The sequence below is a fragment of the Geotrypetes seraphini genome, chromosome 8, assembly GCF_902459505.1.
Source record: "Geotrypetes seraphini chromosome 8, aGeoSer1.1, whole genome shotgun sequence".
In the NCBI taxonomy this organism is placed as follows: domain Eukaryota; kingdom Metazoa; phylum Chordata; class Amphibia; order Gymnophiona; family Dermophiidae; genus Geotrypetes; species Geotrypetes seraphini.
The window spans coordinates 28606963-28631375 of record NC_047091.1 but is presented as its reverse complement, the minus strand read 5'-3'; the positions used below and the strand labels follow the sequence as shown (position 1 = coordinate 28631375).

Below are 24413 nucleotides of genomic sequence, written 5' to 3'. Positions count from 1 at the left end.
ACTGGAAACCACCTTGTGGTTGCTTTGTTAGACAGGGAAGATAAGTCGGGCAGTCTACTGAGTGTGATTTTTTTTATTCTGCTCTCACGTTCTGTGTGACACTTGACATGCACATACACAGTTTGAAATCTGAGTACTGGAAGCCAGATTTTTCCTAATGTAGAAAATAATTCCTATGCATTTTCACTTCTGACAGGCAATCCATGTCCTCATTAAGTGGCCCTTTGCAAGTGGTACCAGATATTGATGACCATGTGGTGAACCCAGAAAACTCTCCAGAGGTAGGAATCTGATAAAGCAAAATTACCTAAAGTAGAGAATGACACGGGGATCAATTTGTCCCCGTCTCTGCAGGAACTCCATTTCCCTGTCCCATCCCCGTGAGTTTTGTTGCTGTCTTTGCTCCATTCTCTAAGCTCTGCCTTAACCACACAAGCGGGGTTAGCGCATCGGACATTTCATCATGCGCTAACCCCCGCAGCCGGCTAAAAAACTAACGCCTGCTTAATGCACATTAAACCCCTACCGCAGCTTGATAAAAGGACCCCTTAATGATTTTAAAGCGTTTGAGGTTTGTGCAGATGAGGATGCAGCTTGCAGGAATGGGGTAGGAAAAGAACTTGCGGGGTTGGGACAGGAAAATGAGTTCCTGCGGGGATGGGGGAAAATTTGTCCCCATGTCATTTTCTAACCTGAAGGTTAATATTTATCATGCTTCTGTTGAAGCAACATCAGGAAATATTTTTCATGAAGACGGTGGTAGTGGCCAAATATGTGTGGGACAAACAGAAGATCCCAATATACTCAGAGGAGGAGGATGAAGTCAGAGCAAAACTTAAATGACCTTCACACTTTAAATGGGGAATAGAGAGGTGTAACCTGCATGAAGGGACAAGTACAATTGTAGCCACTTTGTTGGGCAGACTGTCATTTACTATGTTACTGTGTTGAGAATTTCCTTTTACAGACTTTTTAATATTAACTATTTCCATTTATTTCTTAATGTAAGTAGCAAAATAATGAGCGTTGCCATACATGATTGCTTGCTTTAGTTAAATTAATTTAAGAAAAGTGTGTGAGGGTAACATCGATTTCTGAGGTGGCAATATCCTGTTTTCGTATTAGATGGTAGTGCCACCTTTTGGACATAGAGTACACTTCTTCAAGTTTCAAGTTTATTTAAAAATTTGATTTAATCGCAAAATCTTAATCCAATGCGATTTACAAATAACAATAAAATCAGGGTAAAAAAAACACATTGATTGAACCAGACAATAATATGACTTTTGACCAACACAATACATCAGGGAAGGGGAAAAAAAAAGAGGATTAAATACAATTTATAAATAAAATAAAAGGGCATGGGTAAAGAAAGAATAGAATGAGAAAAGGTTAGCTGCTCAATTTTCACTTAACAGCATTATTAGTCCACTAAAGAGTAGCCTAATTATTTAGAGTTCAATTAAGTCAGTTAAAGGCGTCCTTAAAAAGTCAGCTTTTCAGGAGACCTTTGAACTTACTAAGCAATTTTTCTTCCCTTAAATTAATTGGGAGCGAATTCCAAATTTGAGGGGCCGTGACAAGAAAAGATCGTGTCCCTCCTTGAATAGATGTGTCTTAGTGAAGGGACTAGGAGGAGAGATTTTTCTTCAGATCTTAAAGATTTTGTTGGAATATAAGGGATTTAAAAGCCTTTCTAAAAATGCAGGAGCTTTGTTCATTAAAATTTTTTGTGTAAGTAATGCTATTTTGTATGTAATCCTATGCTTTTCCTTTAGGGGAGGAGTCACATGATCAAATTTTTTCTATTTAGTAATTATTTTTATTGCAGTGTTTTGAAGGATTTGCAGTCTACATATTTCTTTTAGGGTTATTCCCTTGAACAAAACAATTGCAGTAGTCAATTTTTTTATATAACTAACATTAAAATATTCAGTGGTGATTCATCCAAAAATACAGATAATGATCTAATCAGCCTTAACCTATAAAAACAGTTGCTAACAAGTGAAATTATTTGATCATCATAATTCAATTTTTGATCCAAAATGACCCCAACTATCTTTACCTTGATGACTTCTTTAAGCATAATTTTATTTATGCTTATGCAGGCTCCTTACTTCTTCCCCTCCCTGCATGGGAATAACATAACCTCTGTTTTAGATGTATTAAGAGCCAGCTTGTTATCATGTAACCGTTTGGATATTTTTGACAATTTTCTCCCTCCAAATTCGTGGTTTAAGACTCATGACTTTAGTTATTTGTGAGTTTCTAAACCCTGACCCACCCCCGCCTCCCAGACCTCTCCACACCCTACTTGGTGGCCTAACGGTGAAGCGGGGCAGGAACAATCTTCCTACACTCCTGCCCTGTACCGTGATCCACAATTGTAAGTTGTAAAGGCACAGAGCCATGAAAACTTTGAGTTCCTTTCCTTCTTTTAAGTGGCCGACTCTGACCCACTCCGCCTGCCTCCCGGTCCTCTCCACACCTTACCCGGTAGTCTAGCAGTGAAGCGGAGCAGACTTTCTATGCTCCTGCCCTGTGCAGAGCCATCAATAAAAATGGCTGCCGTGAGTTCCCTCTGTAGTCTCATGAGCCATGGGAGCGTAGGAAGATTGCTTCTGCGCCGCTTCACCGCTAGACCACCAGGAGAGTTGAGGGAGGCGGGGCTGGGTCAGAGTCAGTGCTAAAAGTTATTCAGGATTTTTCCATATTAGCGGGCCGGCTCTGCCCCTAACCTCTATGAATATGGAGGGAGAAGTGTATTGCAACATGCACAAGCATAGATAATGATTTCCCAAAGAAAGGGTACCCTTGAAATTCTTTCCTAACCTGTTCATTCACTAGGGGTCTAGAGCAGACCCAGATTTTAAAAGGGTTCATCTCTATGATGGTCACCCACTTAAGTGCTATTTTTATAAAGACACATAGGTTCCAACACATCTTTTATAAAAAACTTGTGTCAGCAGCAAAAATCACCCCTATGTTACAAGTATAGATATTTACATCTGTTCATGAGCGGTGCAAATACACATAAGTGATCACATCTTATGATCTACGCATGCACTTGCAAACTCTGAAGTCTGCACTGTTACATGGCATCGTTTTTGGATCTTTGAGGCTTGAATTTTGATTATTTAATGTAATTAGTATTAATCCTTTACCTTCCCACACTGCAACTAAACATTTACAAACTTTGTGGTAACTATTTTTGTGTTTATACTTTTGTACCAGTCATTATAATATAAGAACCCACTGACATGTGAAGACAGCTTATTAAATTAGCCTTCACAATCTTGAACTAGTCATTCAAGCATAGTCAAATTTTAAGCTACACAAACTTCACATTGCCTTGAGAGAGAGGATGCAGCTCATAAAACTGGCATGCTGACCCTGGTGTACCAAGCCAAAATGTAACTCTGCTCTACAATTCTCCTTTTTATAGATGGGAATGTCTTGTTTTCTGCAGGCAAAGGTGACGGAAGAATCCTCGCAGTACGAATTTGAGAATTATATGCGGCAGCAGCTGCTCTTAGCCGAAGAAAAGCACACCATCCACGAAGCTAAGAGTCTCCTTCAGAGGCGGCATTTTGGGAACATCCCACCCGTGCGGCGCTTGGGCCATGACGCACAGCCCGTGAACCCCCTGGATGCTGCAATTCTAGCGCAGCGATACCTGCGAACATAACGGCTCTGGATGGGGTAGGGTTACGTTTCACAGCACAATAACATTCTCAGTACACCCAGTGCACATCCTCTAATAAAGACTAACGGCAATATTGATGTTCCAAGATAGGAATTAAATGTAGCAGGTTGTCCAGTTCTCTATTAAGGACCGACGCAAACGTTGCTGGAAAGATGAAAAGGAAAAGATCTCTGCGAAGGAAGAAGGAATTTCACGAGCTTGCTTCACAAAGCAACAAGTACTTTGTCGACATTGTAGGAAGGCTGCAGTTTTCAAATCAGAAGCATGGGATAACTAATCTGCTTATTATCTACCTCCGTCTCTTAAGCATACTGGTCTAGGAACTGAGCGCCTGCCGAAGGAGAGAGAAGCATTGGCTTGAGCATACGTGCATTCATTCTCTTCCTGGCTGAATTTGAAGTTTAGTGTTGGATTGCAGCTGCTCTCTCTGGTTTGAATAAGCTTTGTCGTCTTGGTATGTCCAGAAGACTGACCCTCTTCCCTTATCCGTTGGTCCCCTTTGACATCCTTAGTTGAGTTTTAAGTCAAAAGAGACATTTCTGTGTAACCAAATGAGCATCCTCAGGTGACAATGTGGGAGTTCATGAAGGAACTTCTGAAGCTCTCAGCCTCAGCTTTCTCCCCCCCCCCCACACACACACACACAAACACACTTTGTTTTTTTTCCTAGGGTGAGAATGATGGGTTTGTGGGGTATTTGCACGTGTGTGTTCAGGGGTTTTATTTGTTTGTTCGTTTTCTTTTCTGAGCCAAAATGAACTGTAAGATAATTACTACTTATACAAATTGTTTAGATTCCTTGATAACCCCTACATTCCTCGGGTGGTTTGCCTACTGAACCCCATCCCCTGTCCGGTCCCACCAGTAGCCTCCTATGAAATGTTAAGTGTCGAGCTTTGTCTCCTGGTGGTTGTGCTCTGAGAGCACATACTATCACTTTAAAACACTAGACACACTGACCACTGCTTCGAAATTTGGGGAAGAGGAATAAGAAAATGTATTTTCTTTCAGAAAAGTTGGTCTATTAGATCTGCATTACTTTACCACCTGTCTATTTTCCAGCTTCTGATATGTGAGATTTACTTTTTAGTAGCTTATCTGAGGTGCTGTAAATTTGCATTAATTCTAATGTTTGGGTTTTTTTTCACAGTACATTGTGGTACAGATAAACTATTTATAATGTGAAGATGTTCTTCAGAACAGCATGTCTTTCGGTTTCCTATGGCTCACCTCTCCCAGGTTATAAGAGGTTGGACTTTTGCCACCCGTCCCCTGTGCTAGGGTTGTGTGGTGGTTCTTGGTTAGTTTGAGGTTTCCTCCAAATTCTCTCTGTAAGCAGGACATTACAAGGTGGATGGGGAAGACAAGACTCCTCCTCAAGGTACATGACAGCTTCAGTCTAGGGCTGCGTTGGACATCTCTCTCTTCCTACCCTTTGCAGATGGGTGTTTTATGAGCCACTGCCCTGTCTCCTCATCCCTTATATGTAGAGCCGAGAGCAAACTAAGTGCATTTGTAGCCATCAGTTTGACATTTTCACCTACACACAGTTGCTGACCGGTCATGTTTGCATTCGGTTAGTGCTGCTGTTTTTTGTATTGTGTAGCAGAGGGTTAGCACCTTGCTTCAAGCCACTACTTCCTTTATGCATTAAGTTATCCCCCTCCCCCCCCCCAAATCACTGAAACGGCATGTATTAGTAACCATGTAGCTTATTTAAACCCAAGGAGCCACAATTATGGTGCAGAAGGCTCTTCCGTAAGATTTTGATTCACAGTTGTATCGAAACAAAAACTGCCTGCTGGAATGCTCGGAGATGCAGAAAGATCGGGCCTACTTCACAAGCATACCTTTCAGTGTGCCACTGGTTCTGCTTTAGGCTTGCTGAGCAGAAATAGCTCAACTGCTACAGTATGCTAGTGGGGGCTGTTGTTCCCTTCAACCTTGATTTCTGTTTGTCTCCTGCTCTTCAGGTGAGCTGGAGCCCAACTCTTGACAAATGACCTTTTGAGAACACTAAGGAGGATTTTGAGTGCAGACAGCCACCCACTGCTCTTGGGCATCTCACTGCTGTAAGTTGCCATTCAGAGTGGATATAGTGGAGGAAACAGGAAGCCCATCGGAGAGCTCATTTTTCTGTTGAGCAGAGTTTTCACCTGTCCCTGCCAGCAGGATCTTAGATTTCCTAGCTAGTGATGCTGACTGGGTCATGTTTGCACTGGGACACTTGAAGGCAGCGGTCTCAACCCAGTCTTTGGGGCACACCAAGCCAGTAAAGTTCTCAGGATATCCACAACGAATGTAAGAGAGACTTGCATGCAGTGCCTCCTTCATATTCATTGTGGAAATCCTGAAAACCTGACTGGCTGGGTATCTGCCCTAGGGAACAGTAAGACTCAGTGATGTGGTTATCGTAGGGTTTTTGGGGGTAGTTTTTTGTATGTATGTATGTTCAAATTTCTCCCTTTCCCAGCCAGCAGACATTTGTAGACTGGGCATGAAATAAGCTGCCCCTGGACTGTGTACTTTAGAGTCCAGAGTCATGTAGGAAAAAGTGATACCACCACCACCTTCACATCCACCTCACACACACATTCTCTCTGCATCTAATCTGAATGGACTAGGGCATGGAGAATTAATCTTCCAAAAACAAAAATCTTATTCATACAAAGAAGCCCACGCTATTATATAATGTTGTCCAAATCAGTTGTTTTTCTAGCATCCCAATGCGACCTCATACTCTATATTTACTCAGCAATCTGTACTACAGAAACCAGAATCTTTTGGGATAAGATCAGGGCCAGAGTAGCTGTGGTGCTGGGCCCCACTGGGGAAAGAAGATCACCCAAGGTCAGCCCTGCAGGCTGAGCTTCAAGAGAGCAGCTGCTCTATGTCTTTCTCATCCCTTTTCTGTTTCTTTCTGTAAAACATTTTAAAGCAATATTCTGGGGAACCAAACTAATTTGTTTTTATTAGAGAATGACACGGGGACAAATTTTTCCCCGCCCCCGTGGGAACTACTATTCCTGTCACGTTCTTTTCCTGTCCCTGCTCCATTCCCGCAAACTCTGTCCTCATCTGCACAAGCCTCAAAGCTTTAAAATCATAAGTGTTCGAGGCTTGTGCGGTTATGGGACTGGGACAAATTTGCCCTCGTGTCATTCTCTAGTTTGTGTATCCTGTCATGAGTAACTCACCCCATCGTGGTCGTGCACTTGCATTGAAAACTGGAAAGCGACTGCAGGGCCGGGGGGTGTCCCCTCTCTCTCTCATCACAGAGCTGCTCAATTTGCTTTTGAGTGGTCTGAACATATGACATGCTGTACAATTTAAAAATGTGGATTGTAAAAAAAAAAAAAAAATTTGTATAAAAGACATATTTTTGTACTACATCAACCCTTATTCCTGCATGTCAGCAATAAAAACTTTCATAATGTAGAAATAGCACTGTGTGAGAGTCATGTATCTAGGAAAGTGTCATTCTTTTGTGAGAGAACAGCTCTGCTATTGAGAATTCAGCTTGGGAAGGCAGGTGTAATAGCATCTCTACATTTATGTACCTGGTCTACAGAAAAAAAGTAGGTTCCCACTTTTTATAGAATTCCAGTGGAACAGGTTAAACGTGCATTTAATGCCAGGAAGAGAATTGCTATAAATACCCATGGAAGCACCTGTGTAACTTATCATGCTTCATATGTTATATATATGAATCTCAGCCATATGTTCACCTTCCTGTGGAACCTCAAAGCTAAAATTGCACAGTAGAGGACTTTTACTATGGGGAGAATGTCTCCCCCCCCCTCCTTTTTTGATGAAATGTCTGTCATATTGGAGGGAGTTGCAAGCTTTTGTACCATGTCTCTGATAGGGGAGCTCTCACCCTTGTGAAATACTTGCAGGTGCTCTATCAACAAGAGAACTCACTTGGTATGAGCTCATTCATTGAGGCATGGACTTTCACCACACTGTTTAAGCACAGGTTTCATGAAGAGCTATTTCTAAGAAAGCAGGAGTGCCGCTTAAAATACTTACACAAGTTGCACAGCAGTTAGCATTCAGGTAATGTGGAGCACGGCAGACTTTAATTTTTGAGAAAAACACTTCAGGCGATGGAATTTTTGTAGTTCAAATCTGAGACAGCTTCTGTAAATTTGCTGAACCAACAAGGCTGCTTTGAGCAGTAAGCCGCAAACCAGCTGCTTACAGAGTCAAGCTGAAAAGCACAGGTTAGTCCAGGTGAATACAGACGACGTGCAAAAGGAACCATTTCACAGGGGTTGCTATTCAAAAAGAATTGGAACTTCAAGAGGGAGTCATGATACAAGCCCATCTGTTCAATTTAATTAGAATTATGTACAGGTTCCAGGAAGACTATAACAGTGACTCATTCATCCACACAGAGAGTGAAGAAGGTGCACTGTTCTCTCTAGCCTAATTTGGTAGGGAAATAGAAAGGAAGGAAAGTCTGCCCCACAGCAGGTTTCAACTCTGCTCAAATTTTAGTTAGAAATCCTGAAAAACGCAAGAGCCATTTAAAAACTACAATGCTATTATTGAGCCTTGGATTTGGTATATGCTTTGTGATCACTGTCTTATATTGATTAAAATCAGCCTTGTATTATACTAGGTGGGCAAAGGACAACCAATGATAGGGTACAAACTATATCCAGATGACGCAGAAGATAAGACCGTGCCACTCTTGAGGCTTCTGTAGAGTCAAGTAGAATTCAAAGTCTACCAAAAAGAAATTGTGTGAATGTAAGTGAATCCAATGTCCATCATCAAGCCTGGCAATTGGATCAGACTGCCGAAAAGCACCGCAAACCATAGCAAAAAATGAGATTGCAGAAATTAATGTTCAATGCACTGCCACACAGCTGCATCGGGGGGAGCTATCCACAAAAGGTTCCACCAGAAACACCTCACTCATAGGGTAAGGGTATTGCATTTAATATACTGCCTTCCTGTGGTGCAACCAAAGCATATATGGGGGGTACTTCCTCTGTCCCTAAGCAATTTGCCTAGGGCAGGGGTAGGCAATTCCGGTCCTCGAGAGCCGGAATCAGGTCAGGTTTTTAGGATATCCACTATGAATATACATGAGATGGATTTGCATGCACTGCCTCCTTGAGATGCAAATCTTATCTCATGCATATTTATTGTGGATATCCTGAAAACCTGACCTGGCTCCAGCTCTCAAGGACCGGAATTGCCTACCCCTGGCCTAGGGTCTCGAGGAGCTGGAGTGGGGATCCAAACCTGCTTCTCGGCCCATTAGGTAACCATTAAGGCTGCTGGTCCTCTCTAGGTAGTGCTGCTACTACTACTATGTATTATTTCTATTGCGCTGAAAGGCGTACACAGTACTGTACATTTTAACACAATAGAGCAGGGGTCTCAAAGTCCTTCCTTGAAGGCCGCAATCCAGTTGGGTTTTCAGGATTTCCCCAATGAATATGCATGGGATATATGTGCATGCACTGCTTTCAAAGCATGTTCATTGGGGAAATCCTGAAAACCTGACTGGATTGCGGCCCTCAAGGAGGGACTTTGAGATCCCTGCAATAGACAGTCCCTGCTCAGAAGAGCTTACAATCTAATTTAGACAGGACATTTCAGGTTTGGGGAGATAATGGTAGAGGAAATGATACAGTGGATATAGGTATCTGACAGCAGTGAGTGGGAGTTAGGAGTTAACAGCAGTTTCAAAAAAGTGGGCTTTTAGCTTGGATTTGAATACTGCTAAGGATGGAGCATGTTGTATTGATTCAGGCAGCCTGTTCCAGGCATATGGAGCGGCAAAAGAAGGGAGGGAGTCTGGAGATGGCAGTGGAAGAGAAGGGTACAGATAAGAGGGGCTTGCCCAATGAACGGAGATCATGGGAGGGAGGGGGGGGACCTTAGGGGGAGATAAGTGAGGAGAGATATTGGGGGGCTTCAGAGTGAATGCACTTGTAAGTCACCAGGAGTTTAAACTGTGTTCAGAAATGGACGGGGAGCCAATGAAGTGATTGGAGGAGAGGGGTTATGTGAGAATAGTGGCTCTCACGGAATATGAGTCGTGCGGCAGAATTTTGAACGGATTGAAGAGGTGAGTGACGGGTCCTTGGGAGGCCTGAAAGAAGTATGTTTCAGTAGTCTTAAGCATGAGGTGACAAGAGCGTGGACAAGGGTTTTGTTAGTGTGTTCAGAGAGAAGATGGAATTTAGTAATATTATAGAGGAGGAAGCGACAGGATTTGGCGGTTTGTTGGATCTGAGCAGAGAAGGAGAGAGAGGAGTCAAAGATCACCCCAAAGTTGTGAGCTGATGAGACAGGGAGGAGGATAGTGTTATCCACAGAAATAGAGAACGGCGAGGGGGGGGGAGGTGAGTTTTGATGGAAAGATAAGGAGTTCTGTTTTAGCTATATTCAGTGTGAGATGGTGGTGAGACATCCAAGCGGCAATGTCTGACAGGCAGGCTGAAATTTGGTCTTGAACTGTAGAGATATCTGATGTGGAGGGGTAGATCTGGGAGTCATCGGCATAAAGGTGATATTGAAAGCCACGAGAGGAGATCAGGGTACCAAGAGAGTGGGTATATATGGAAAAGAGGAGAGAGGGCCCAGGACAGAGCCTTGGGGTATGCCAATAGACAGTGGGATGGAGACGGAGGAGGATCCACCGTAACATACGCTAAAGGTATGATGAGAGAGATAGGAAGAAAACCAAGATCCAAGCATACTTCCCTGCCTAGTGAGGGAGGTGTCATTTTAAAGGACGTGCAGGATTGCAGAGTAGATGTTGTCCTCAACAGACAGTTTGAAGCCTTGGCCTTGGGAATCAAGGGGGATCTGGGGGAGTCCGGCAGGAGGAATTGGGCATCCTGCTGGCGATCTTCAGGAAAGGGTGGGCAGTCATCAGGCAGGACAGGTTGGGCACTCTCCTGCCATGATCATCGGGGGGTGAGGGGTCTTTTGGCAAGAAGGATTGGACATCCCTCCTGCCTCGTTCGTTTGGGGGGGGGAGACTGGCGGCCGCTATACTAATTGCAGCAGGGAGATCCCTTGCCGCGATTAAATGTAGCAGCCACGTCTACTGTAACATGGACATTGATTACAGAATTGGGTTTATTGTGGGTGGGCCTAGGCCCAATTCTGTATAGGATGCCCTTCCCTGGTGTCCTATATAGAATCCGGGCCCTTGTGGTGGATTATTACAGCCTTTTTTTCACCAGCGTGTGTTTTCTACTGAAGCCGACCGAGGAAGAAATTTGGTGTTCTAAGCTAAGCACTAATCCTCTTTGAACTGTTTTGATTTTTCAACTACGCCAAGTCCACCGTCCTGCTGTGGACACTGTGTTTTTGTCTCTGCCTTTGGGTATGAGCCCAGGCTTTTCTCAACTTGTTTTGAGTTGGGTTTCTTTTTGGGTTTTTTTACTGTGCTCTCCCGAATGCAAAAGGAGCCTATGATTAACAGACTGTAAGCCCTATGTGGCTTTAATTTGTCTCGCTTGGACTTGTGTGTCCTGCTTGCATGTCTGAGGCTCGTTTGATTAACCTTTATGTCAGTCCAGTTATTCAGTACAGCGTGGTGTAACTTGAGAAATAAATTAAGCCCATTGTTTCAAAGTTGCAAGTTAAGGACCCTGATTGTATGTCATTATTTCCATCCCTGATAAAAATTCATTTCTCAAATTTAAAACAAACCAGAGAAAATATTTTTTCACTTTCTTTCTTTCTTTGGATTTATATCCCGTCCTCCCAGAAGAGCTCAGAACTGTCATGTGGAATTAAACGCTGGAATTTGTTGCCAGAGAATGTGGTGAAAGCAGTTGGATTTTAGCAGGGTTTAGAAAAGATTTAGGTAATTTACAAAAAAATAAAAAGTTCCTAGTCCTTATTAAGATGGACTTCAGAAAATCCACTCCTTATTCCTAGGATAAGCAGCATGAAATCTTTGGGATCTTGCCAGGTGCTGGATTGGCCACTGTTGGAAAGAGGATACTAGGCTTGCTGAACCTTTGGTCTGTCCCAGTGTGGCAGTTCTTATGTGAGCCAAGTATAGGACAATCAAGCCATTGTGACATCACTGCTGAGGCTGGCTCTTAGACATTGGGGGAATGAGGCATTATGACATCACAATCTCTGCCAGGTACTTGGGACTTGGGTTGGCCATTGTTGGAAACAGCATAGTGGGCTTGATGAACCTTTGGTCTGTTCCATTATGACAACATATAATAGGTTCTAATGATTTAAAAGCCCTTCACGCACAGCCTTATGCAATCAAAAAATCGATCTTTGCTCACAGTCACTACCCCAAAGGCCACTTTATGTTAATATGTTTTATAGTCAATTTTATGAATGTTTGCTGCTGGAAAACACTTGGATATTATTATCATAATCGAAAGAGAAAAACGTCCAAAAACCAGCCTAAGTCGGCACTTGGATGAACATTATCAAAATACGTCCAAGTGCCAATAATAAAAACGGGTTTTGGACGTATTTCTAAACGACCTAGGCCTTCATCGTGCCGCTGAACGACCAAAGCTAAACGGGGAGTTTCAGGAGGAGTGTCGAAGGCGGGACGTGGACCGGCTTAGACTTAGTCGTACTGCATGTATAACCGAAAGTTATATAGCCCAGGATCGACGGAATTTGGACATTGTGACTTAAACCACAAAAAAACACCTAAAGTGACCAGATAAGCACTGCAAACACATAATACAGACCCCCACACACTACTCCAGTGATCACCAACCCCCCCCCTAAAAATATTAGTCACAACTTGAAAATTGTGCCTCCAGAACATCATCACTTGGCAGCCTGGCATAGGAAAGCCTAGTTGTACTGCACAGAGGCGTCTTAAGCCATCTTGGGTTGGGTTAGGGACCCATGGAGAGGAGGACCAATGCCCATAAGCTCCTGTAATCCGTGCATTAATACTGAAACATGTGCACTCTCCTATACACTCCCAAAACCCTTTTTTACTGGCATATAAGTAGCTCCTGCAACCATAAAGGCTATTGGGGTGGTAGATAAGTGGGTCTAGGGGATTCTGGAGGTGGTTTGGGGGGCTTACCATGACCTATAAGAGAGCTGTAGTGAGGAGAAGCCATGGCAGCAGTGCCCTGTAAGGTACCCCACTATTTAGGTGCCATGTCTGGGTGTTCAGTCCATCACTTTGCATACCCCTCCCACATCCAACAGGGCTTGTTCTAGGCGTTTTTGACTTGGACGAAAATGTGGTATAAAGATGGACGATTTAGCGACTTGGACGATCAGATCGACAGGACGTATACTTAGACGATTTTCGAAACAACAAAAAAAAAGTGGATGTATTTTTCGAAAATGTGTCCTAAGCTGTTTTTTACTTTGTATGCCTTGCGACTTAGATGAAAACAGACTTAGACGTTCCTTTTGATTATGCCCCTCCACGCAGTCTATAAATGTTTTAAATAAATATTACCGCAAATATCAGCTATAAACCATGCATAATTTTAAGATCCTCAACCTTTATTCTCTGTTCAACAAGTGAGAGCCATCTGTTTGGTTTCCCCAATATAAATGGGTTTTTGCAGACATGCCATACTGTAGTTATTGAATAGCTGCATGAAAATTTTCAAGTGCCAGCCAACCACGCAGTTGAATAATTTCACTTTGAAACATTACAGGCTGAATACAACATCAAGTACAATTTAGATACCCTTATCTATTCATACAGAGTTGTGGATCCCCTCATATAAGAATGTATTAAATAATAACGGAGATTTGTCTCTAGAAGGAGGAAGAAAGACAATGTAATGCAGATCCAGCTGTTAGTGCCTTTAAGCTGGCCCTTACTTGTACTTACATGAGATATCCTCCACAGTGATCGTTCAGTGCAGCTCACTTTTCCTTGCTGTCCTAAAATGCGATGACTTGGCATTCCAGACTGCGGAGTAGAGAATGACAATGGGAAAAATTTTTCTCCAGCCCATGGGAACTCATTTTCCCATCCCGTCCCCTCGAGTTCTTTTCCTGCCCCAGTCCCATTCCTGCAAGTTCCATCCTCATCTGCACAAGCCTCAAACGCTTGAAAATCCTAAGTAGCAACATTCTAGAGCTCAGATTGTGATGTCATAATGCCTCATTCCACCAATGCCTAAGCTTCGTCCTCATCCGCACAAGCCTCAAACGCTTTAAAATCCTAAGTAGCAACATTCTAGAGCTCAGATTGTAATGTCATAATGCCTCATTCCACCAATGCCTAAGCTCCGTCCTCATCCGCACAAGCCTCAAACACTTTAAAATCCTAAGTAGCAACATTCTAGAGCTCAGATTGTGATGCCATAATGCCTCATTCCACCAATGCCTAAGCTCCGTCCTCATCCGCACAAGCCTCAAACGCTTTAAAATCCTAAGTAGCAACATTCTAGAGCTGAGATTGTGATGTCATAATGCCTCATTCCACCAATGCCTAAGCTCCGTCCTCATAAGTGTTCATAAGTGTTCAAGGCTTGTGCGGTTAAGGCAGAGCTTACAGGAATGGGACAGGGATAGTGACAAAACTCATGGGGACGGGGACAAATTAGTCCCCGTGTCATTCTGTACTGCAGAGCAATGATGTGGGTACCATACTGTAAAAAAACTGGATGGAACAAGATCTAGCCACAATAAAAACAAGTTTTTGCAGTTTTGAGCGTGTTAAATGGTGTTCACTATTCCTATTCTATATCATGTGCCATGTCTGACGGGACCCATTTCGCCCTAACACATTGGGCTTTTTCAAGGCAAGTTATCTGTTTCCTTAAACGACATAGAGAAGTATTCAGTGCCTGTATAGTGCTCACAAACTAAAAAATTTTAAATTATTTTTGATAAGAACATAAGAATTGCCGCTGCCAGGTCAGACCAGTGGTCCATCGTGCCCAGCAGTCTGCTCACGTGGCGACCCCCAGGTCAAAGACCAGTGCTCTAAATGAGTCCAGCCTCACCTGCGTACATTCCAGTTTAGCAGGAACTTGTCCAAATTTGTCTTGAATCCCTGGAGGGTGTTTTCCCTTATAACAAACTCTATTTACATGCACTGCTTTCAATGCATATTCATTGGGGAAATCCTGAAAACTCGATTGGATTCCAGCCCTTGAGGACCGGCGTTGTTCACCCCTGCTTTTTACTCCACTAAAAGACTTGTATCCCTTTGTTTGTTGTGACATCTCAAGAGCCTCTTTTTGCTGTTTTCTTCATAGTAGCTCGAGGCTTTGTTTCTTCTTTTTTGTTCTCTAGTATTTTTATTAAAGAAATGACAATTTTGCATGAGGTAAAACTCTTTATAGTTCATAAATCTTTCCTTTTGGCTGAGTTAATAATAATATTGTAATTTTTAGCTAAAGAGACATATGATCAAGAAACTGTTTTATTTTACTTTTGTGATTATGATAAACATACCGAGGGCCTCAAAATAGTACCTGGCAGGCCGCATGTGCCCCCTGGGCTGTGAGTTTGAGACCACTGGTCTAGGTCCAGGCCTAGGAATCTTGTTTTAAGCAGAACACCAAAAGTAAAGTGATCCCTATTTTCATGTTGCATTCTTCCAACGATCCACCAGAGGATGCTATTGGTCCATTTTAAAGAGCATCTGCATAAACAGCCAAAGTGCTTGACATATGCAAATCTCGAGATATATGAATTAAGGGATGGAGGTGGGCAAGCCAAAAGAAAATTAGAATTGGGGCTCTTAGAGAACCAATGCTGATCACATAGCCCTCACCCCACAGGGTTTGGAGCGGAAAGAATAGTTTTGCTGTTTAAGAATATACGCAGAGAGAGCTGGGCCCACCTTCCTGGATCTAGGGGCCTAATCGGATTCATCTGAACACATTTTATTTTAGCAAAGCAATGTGGGAGGCTGTAGAAATGGGGAGAAAACCAGTAAGTAAGACAGCTCAGGCAGCTGTACAGATAATTATCACTTCTATAGCGCTGAAAGGTGTACACAGCGCTCTACATTTTGACATTTATAGAAGGTCCCTGCTCGGAAGAGCTTACAATCTAAATTGGACAGACAGACATGACATATAGGGTTATGGATGCAGAACCCAAGGTGAGAGGAGTTAGGAGTCAAAAGCTCTCTCGAAGAGGTCAGCTTTTAACTGGGCCTTGAACACTGCCAGAGACGGAGCCCGCCGTAGGGATTCAGGCAGCTTGTTCCAAGTATACCCTGCAGCAAGGCAGAAGGGACGGAGTCTGGAGTTGGCAGTTGAAGAGAAGGGCACAGATAGGAGGGAATCTTTCGTGTTAGTCTGCTCTGGCATTTCCTCAGCTTACCCCTGCCCTTTTGTGTCTAGAGTTAAGCATTGGGTACATGCTCACCTGGGACTGTCAGGAGCCAATGGCATCTCTCTCACTTCAGAGGAGTCCCTCTGGACACAGCATGTACGGTTCAACAGGGAAGCACATGGGTACAGCAGCTGTATGACCTTCCTCTTTAAAAAGGGCGTGTGAAAAATCAAAGATTAATACTAAATGTGACCCCTGTCATTTATTGTGTAGGATCTCAATAACACTGAAAAATGCTTTAGCTTTTCATTGACCTTCAGTTGTGCCCAAGAAAATTGTACCACCCGTGTAGGCCAGGGCTATGGGTGGGATTTAGACCAGTGGTTCCCAACCCTGTCCGGGAGGACCCCCAGGCTAGTCGGGTTTTCAGGATAGCCCTAATGAATATGCGTGAGAGAGATCTGCATATTACATTACATTACATTACATTAGGGATTTCTATTCCGCCATTACCTTGCGGTTCAAGGCGGATTACAAAAGGTTAATTAAAAAAGTAGAGTTACAATGATTAGCTAGAGAGGTAAGTTGTAGATCTTATAAACATTTAACGTGTTGTTGTGGGTGAGGTGGTTTGTAAAAGAATTAATAGGTGGTCGCAGTGGAGGTTCTTTTGTTATTATTAGTGCGGTAATGGGTAGGTCTAATGTCAGTTTTAGAGTTGCTAAGAGGTCGTGATGTTATTGCTGCTTCAGGAATTTCTTGAAAAGTATGGTTTTTATTTCCTTTCTGAACGTCCTATAGTCTGGGGTGGTCATCAGAAGTTGGAGATCTGGTTGTCCAGTCTTGCGGCTTGAGTGGCTAGGAGGCCGTCGTGTAGTTTTGTTCTTTTGACTTCCTTGATTGGGGGTAATGGAGGTACCAGGCATGCAAATCTGCTCCATGCATATTCATTAGAGCTATCCTGAAAACCTGACTGGCCTGGGGGTCCTCCAGGACAGGGTTGGGAACCACTGATTTAGAACATAATTGTGGCCTTATTCACCACAAGGTCACCTCAACTTTGATTCAGACCAAGCAGTAGTGATAGTGGCATACCAGGTTGCAATAGCATTAACAAGTTAGCACGCAGTCATCTGAACATACTGGCTTGAATCAACTCCTCTGTTGGGAAAATCGAACTCTTATTCAACGAAGGGTTGGCAAGCATCCCTTATTTGTTCCTCAAATCCATAGCAAAGAAAGTCTTGCTTCATAATAGCATAATCCATAGCCGGGTCGTTGAAATATTAGCTGGCAGAGGCAGGCCAAATTCTTCTACTAAATTGATTTTGCAAACAATGTGCTGCTGTTCCAATGGGAACACACGTTGTAACCGGCTGGGTAGAAATTCGGAACCCTTTAGGACCTGGAAAAAAAAAATATTCTGTGTATTTTAGTCTTTCCTGTGAGAGAGATTTCTTACAGGATAAAAGATGCAGTCTGCGTAGTTTGGGGCCAGAAGACCAGGAAGACACTCCCTTTTGTCACTAAGCAGTAATCAAGATGTCAAAGCACAGAAACCATAGGGGGGGAGGGTGATGTCTCAGGTTCATTCATGTAAAAACAACAGTGAGAATGATGATAGTAGGAGAGTGTGGCAAAGTGGTTAAAGCTACAACCTTGGCACCTTGGGGTTGTGGGTTCAAACCCACACTGCTCCTTGTGATCCTGAGCAAGTCACTTAATCCCCCCATTGCCCCAGGTACATTAGATAAGAACATAAGAATAACCTTACTGGGTCAGACCAATGGTCCATCAAGCCCAGTAGCCCGTTCTCACGGTGGCCAATCCAGGTCCCTAGTACCTGGCCAAAACCCAAAGAATAGCAACATTCCATACAGAATCTCAAAGAATAGCAAAATTCCTGAATCCCAGAGAGTAACAACATTCCATGCTACTGATCCAGGGCAAGCAGTGAGTCACCAAGACAGACAGGGAAAAATGCTTGAGTACCTGAACAAATTCATGTAAACTGTCCTGAGCTCCCTTGGGAGAATGGTATAGAAAACTGAATAAATAAAAAAATACCTCGTAGGGTAAGATTTTGGGAGGAGGGGGTAATTTTAAAAGCCATTTGCTAAAGTGGTACATCAGATACTCAAATATTAACCAGATAAGCGTCTTTTAAAAATTGTTCAGACCTGTAATCACCTATATTTATCTGTAATGGGTGGAGATGGGCCAGGGTAAGGCTGAACATAAGAAGATAAGATTTGCCACTGCTGGGTCAGACCAGTGGTCCATCGTGCCCAGCAGTCCACTCATGCGGTGGCCCTCTGGTCCAAGACCAGCACCCTAACTGAGATCAGCCTTATCTGCATACGTTCCGGTTCAGCAGGAACTTGTCTAACTTTGTCTTGAATCCCTGGAGGGTGTTTTCCCCTATAACAGCCTCCGGAAGAGCATTCCAGCTTTCTACCACTCTCTGGGTGAAGAAGAACTTCCTTACGTTTGTACTGAATCTATCCCCTTTCAACTTTAGAGAGTGCCCTCTTGTTCTCCCTACCTTGGAGAGGGTGAATAACCTGTCCTTATCTACTAAGTCTATCCCCTTCAGTACCTTGAATGTTTCGATCATGTCCCCTCTCAGTCTCCTCTTTCCGAGGGAGAAAAGGCCCAGTTTCTCTAATCTCTCACTGTACGGCAACTCCTCCAGCCCCTTAACCATTTTAGTCGCTCTTCTCTGGACCCTTTCGAGTAGTACCGTGTCTTTCTTCATGTACGGCGACCAGTGCTGGACGCATTACTCCAGGTGAGGGCACACCATGGCCTGGTACTACGGCATGATAACCTTCTCTGATCTGTTTGTGATCCCCTTCTTTATCATTCCTAGCATTCTGTTTGCCCTTTTTGTTGCCGCCGCACATTGTGTGGACAGCTTCATCGACTTGTCGATCAGAACTCCCAAGTCCTTTTCCTGGGAGGTCTTTCCAAGTACCGCCCCGTTTGTACGGAATCTATACCCTTTCAACTTTAGAGAGTGCCTTCTCATTCTCTCTACCTCGGAGAGGGTGAACAACCTGTCTTTATCTACTAAGTCTATTCCCTTCAGTACCTTGAATGTTCCAATCATGTCCCCTCTCAGTCTCCTCTTTTCTAGGGAGAAGAGGCCCAGTTTCTCTAGCCTCTCGTTGTACGGCAACTCCCCTAGTCTCTTAACCATTTTTGTCGCTCTTTGGACCCTTTCGAGTAGTACCGTGTCCTTCTTCATGTATGGCGACCAGTGCTGGACACAGTATTCCAGGTGGGGGCGTGCGATGGCCCAGTATAACAGCATGATAACCTTTTCAGATCTGTTCCTAGCATTCTGTTTACCTTTTTCGCCACCGCCGCTGTGCATTGCACGGACAGTTTCATTGATTTGTCTACAAGTACTCCCAAGTCTCTTTCCTGGGGTCTCTCTCCGAATATAGCTCCGGACATTCTACCGGCATGCATCACCTTGTACTTATCCACGTTGAACGTCATTTGCCATTTCGCGGCCCATTACTTGAGCGTATTTATGCCTCTTTGTAGGTCTGGACAGAGTTTGCTTGCTAAGTATGTGAATAAAGCATATAGGGAAATTTACTTCTGCTGTTTGCTATGCAGAAATGTGTCTGTGTACATTCCATGGGGTGGAAAATTGGTGAAGCTTACGCTCATATAAAATCATCCTCTTTAAGGAAGCAGAACTTTAAAGGGCTGGGATCTGCCTCATCACATGTGTGTTTGGCTATTACAGGGAAGCTTGTCACTTATACAAAGTGATATTAGCCCCCACCCCCCTTTTACTAAACCTCATATGAGCGTCGGAGCTGTTACCGCTAGGGCTGGCGTTAAAAACTGCGCTAAGGTTTCGTAAAAGGAGGAGGTTAATGACTCATTTACAAATCAGAGGACATTTCAGAAGCAGAACAGAGGTGAGGCCAGAGACACAACTTGAAGTGCGACCAGGAAAGCATTTTAGCGTGCTGCTTCTTGCAAATTGCTTCCAATCTCCCAGTTACCCATTAAAAGGGGGAAAACATTAACAAAATTATACATTCCCCAACTACAAAACTCATCCTGTATGACTGAGAACAGCTAAGGAGATTTCTTACTAAAGCAACTGTTAAAATTTAAACTGAACAGTTAAATATTTACCTTCTAGATAGAATAAAACCAAAATCTAATTTTGGTGACAAGCAAAGGAAGATGGTGCTGGGTGTTCTAGGTCACAAGTGGGGTGTGACTTCACTGAATATGTAATAATAATAATAATAACAGCTTATATACCGCAATACCGTGAAGTTCTATGCGGTTTACAAAGATTAAGCAAAGGTACAAATTGATTGACTTTAAGAGGGGAGGAAGAAAGAGGGTTAATAGGACAGGAAATCCATTTTTGAGGAGAGAGTGATCAATAGAACAAGTTAATCGCTATAGAGGGGAGAGAGAAGAGAGGATCAGTTGTCTAGATACTTTAGGAACAGGTGTGTTTTCAGACGTTTCCGAAATTCCTCATAAGTAGTGGGCGAAAGCAGGATAAGGCCTTGTGTTCAGGATTAGAGAGTCCCAATCACAATGCTGGGTAAAGGATTGGCAACAAATGTCCCCAAAGTTCTGAACCAATCAACAAACCAGAAAAGAGGGACTATAATAGGTAGACATCCTTAGAACCGAGAAGGTGCTCAGAACCATATGATGGTAAGAAAATCACAAATCGGGGACACGCCCCTGTAAGTGTTTTCAGTAGTCTATCATTGCACCATCTTCAGTCGGTAGAAAGGTTTTAACTGTGTCTAAATAAATATTGAAGAGTGTTCATTTCTTTATGAAAAAACGCAAACTCCAATGAATTAAAGTGCAAGTTGTTTTTAAAAAACTTAGCTTGAAATGAAGGTAAGGTCGATAGGAAGTTGTCTCACTCCAGCGGGTCCCGACGCGTTTCGCCAGTGGCTTCCTCAGAGAACCCCCCTCACGCTGGCTGTAATAAGTGAGTAAAACTCCTTCCTTACTCTTCGCCCATAATCAACATGTAAGGAATGACGCGTTTCGCCAGTGGCTTCCTCAGAGAACCCCCTCACGCTGGCTGTAATAAGTGAGTAAAACTCCTTCCTTACTCTTCGCCCATAATCAACATGTAAGGAATGACGCGTTTCGCCAGTGGCTTCCTCAGAGAACCCCCCTCACGCTGGCTGTAATAAGTGAGTAAAACTCCTTCCTTACTCTTCGCCCATAATCAACATGTAAGGAATGACGCGTTTCGCCAGTGGCTTCCTCAGAGAACCCCCTCACGCTGGCTGTAAAAAGTGAGTAAAACTCCTTCAAGTTTCAAGTTTCAAGTTTATTTAGGTTTGATTAATCGCTTTATCTTAATTCAAAGCGATGTACATAATAAAATTACAATATAAAAAATTAATACATTAAAGAATGTTGACTAAACTGATGACAAATTTAACAATACTAGACACACATAGGAAAGAGAAGGGCTAGAAGTTACAATATAATATACAGATGTGGAAAACATTTAGGGAAGGTACATGAGGGAGGGGTAAAACAGAGTCTTGGAATTATTTTATAATGAAATTATTGTGGATTTATGAAGGCATCATTAAATAAAAAAGTTTTCAGGTTACTTTTAAATTTTTCTAAATTGATTTCTTGTCTCAAGTGGTAGGGTAAAGAATTCCAGGTTTGGGGTGCAGTAACAGAAAAATTGGCGTCTTGTATTTATGATTTTAAGAGATGGGATTGTTAATAATTGTTGTTCTGTAGATCTTAGTGTTCTATTCGTTGTGTAAGGGATTAATAATTTATAAATAAAAGCCGGAGTTTTAAAAGAACTCCTTACATTCCGCCCATAATCAACATGTAAGGAATGACGCGTTTCGCCAGTGGCTTCCTCAGAGAACCCCCTCACGCTGGCTGTAATAAGTGAGTAAAACTCCTTCCTTACTCTTCGCCCATAATCAACATGTAAGGAATGACGCGTTTCGCCAGTGGCTTCCTCAGAGAACCCCCTCACGCTGGCTGTAATAAGTGAGTAAAACTCCTTCCTTACTCTTCGCCCATAATCAACATGTATGGAAGGAGTTTTATTCACTTATTACAGCCAGTGTGAGGAGGTTCTCTGAGGAAGCCACTGGCGAAACGCGTCAGGACCCGCTGGAGTGAGACAACTTCCTAACGACCTTACCTTCATTTCAAGCTAAGTTTTTTTAAAACAACTTGCACTTTAATTCATTGGAGTTTGCGTTTTTTCATAAAGAAATGAACACTCTTCAATATTTATTTAGACACAGTTAAAACCTTTCTACCAACTAAAGATGGTGCAATAATAGACTACTGAAAACACTTACAGGGGCGTGTCCCCGATTTGTGATTTTCTTACCATCATATGGTTCTGAGCACCTTCTAGGTTCTAAGGATTTATACCTATTAAAGTCCCTCTTTTTTGGTTTGTTGACAGGATTAGAGAATGACACGGGGACAAAAAGCCCCAAACACTTTAAAATCATAAGTGTTCAAGGCTTGTGTGGTTAAGGCAGAGCTTACAGGAATGGGACAGGGACAGTGACAAAACTCATGGGGACGGGACAGGGAAATTGAGTTCCTGTGGGGGATGGGGACGAATTTATCCGTGTGTCATTCTCTACACTCCACCACTCTTGAAATCAAAATGTAGTAAAAGTGAGCCAAGTATCGGACAATCCAGCATTGTGACATCACTGATGAGGTTGGCTCTTATTGGTGGAATGAGGCATTATGATGTCACAATACCAGCTCTGGTTTTCAGAGGCTGAAACTTTTTGCACTATTTATTTATTCAATTTTCTATACTGTTCTCCCAAGTAGAGAATGACATGGGGACAAACCTTTCCCCATCCTCACGGGAACCCATTTTCCCATCCCAGCGAGTTCTTTTCCTGTCCCTGCCTCATTCCTGCAAGCTCCATCTTCATCTGCACAAGCCTCAAACTCTTTAAAATTATAAATATTCGAGCCTTGTGCAGTTAAGACAAAGTTTACAGGATAATGGGGCAGCGACAGGGACAAAAACTCACGGGGACGGAGAAATTGAGTTCCTGTGGGAACGGGGGCAAATTTGTCCCCATGTCATTCTCCATTCAGGATTACAGAGTAGGTTGTTTTTTGTTTTGATTTTTTTTTACATGAACCACTGATCTGTCTCTTTTCCTTTCTGTGGATTAAGGAACTGGAGTATGACGACATATCCTTCCTTAGTCTATGCCTCTTGCGAGAGAAGGGATTTGCGAGGTCTGTCACCTACTGTGTTTTCAAATTTAAAAAAAAAAGAAGAAAAAGTCTTTCTTTCCCGCCTTCCCTATTCATTGTGGCAGACACAGAAGCAAGCAGGTGTGTGTAGACAGGGGTGGGATATGCCCTTCCTCCGCAGGTATCTCTGGTGCTTTTCTTCCAGAGTCTCCCAACTCTGTAACAGCAAGAGAGAAGGAGAATGGGACTTATATACAGTTTACATATGCACAAATACTTATTTTGTACCTGGGGCAATGGATAGGGTTACCAGATGTCCGGATTTCACCATTTGAAGAAGCAAAATTAAATTTTTTTTTAGAACAAAAATAGATCTACTATTTGAACTCAGTGAACCCTAAAGGACTTAATATGGAGATAGAGTGGATGACTCTTATTTAAACAAATTCTAAATTATTATAACCAAATGCTGTTATCTTGCGGTTCTTTGACAGGGCTTCCCCCAGAGCTAGGTATGTTAGCAATTACGTCAGTATTGACGTCTGAAATGTAATGACGTGATACGTATAAAAAAAACAAAAAAAGCCGCGGCCATGTTGCTCTCAATTTAAAACAGTGACTTGGGATTAACAAATTCGGCTGCATAAGGTAAAAAGCAAAGAATGATGATTAATATTATGCTATTAGGTTGATGGCAAAAGATATAGGGATCCTTTTCAAAGGTGCATTAGGGCCTTAACGTGTGCTAGCCGCTACCGCCTTCTTTTAAGCAGGCGGTAATTTTTCAGCTAGCGCACCTTAGTAAAAATAGCCCATAGTGCAGGGGTAGGGAACTCCGGTCCTTGAGAGCTGTATTCCAGTCGGGTTTTCAGGATTTCCCCCAATGAATATGCATTGAAAGCAGTGCATGCAAATAGATCTCATGCATATTCATTGGGGAAATCCTGAACACCCGACTGGAATACGGCTCTCAAGGACCAGAGTTCCCTACCCCTGCCATAGTGGTTGAAAAATATTATTCTTTTTTAGGGGAACTGCCTTGAAAAAGCCACAGCGAAACATAGTTCCATGTCAGAACTTAAATCCCTCTGCTGGGTTGATACAAGAGATGAGTATTACCTTAACTTAAACATAATTTATGGAAGAATAATTACAATAAAATGAAAATATTAAGATAAAACAAAAGAATTAAAAACAAGGCCAGTGACGATTTGGGTGCCAAAGTCTG

General features: G+C 42.8%; 1 protein-coding gene across 4 annotated transcripts in view; it reads left to right on the top strand.

Annotated features, from left to right (window-relative positions):
• The window catches only part of STK40 (serine/threonine kinase 40), a 69494-nt gene extending 62344 nt beyond the window's left edge, over window positions 1-7150 (top strand). For 3 of the 4 annotated variants that reach the window (XM_033955390.1, XM_033955388.1, XM_033955391.1), the window contains 2 exons: window positions 197-281; window positions 3446-7150. In XM_033955390.1, coding sequence (XP_033811281.1) covers window positions 197-281; window positions 3446-3688 — 328 coding nt within the window. In that variant the 3' untranslated portion in view covers window positions 3689-7150. The remainder of the gene's footprint in view (window positions 1-196; window positions 282-3445) is intronic. The other variant, XM_033955389.1, reaches the window with a different exon arrangement.
• The last annotated feature ends 17263 nt before the right edge of the window (window positions 7151-24413 follow it).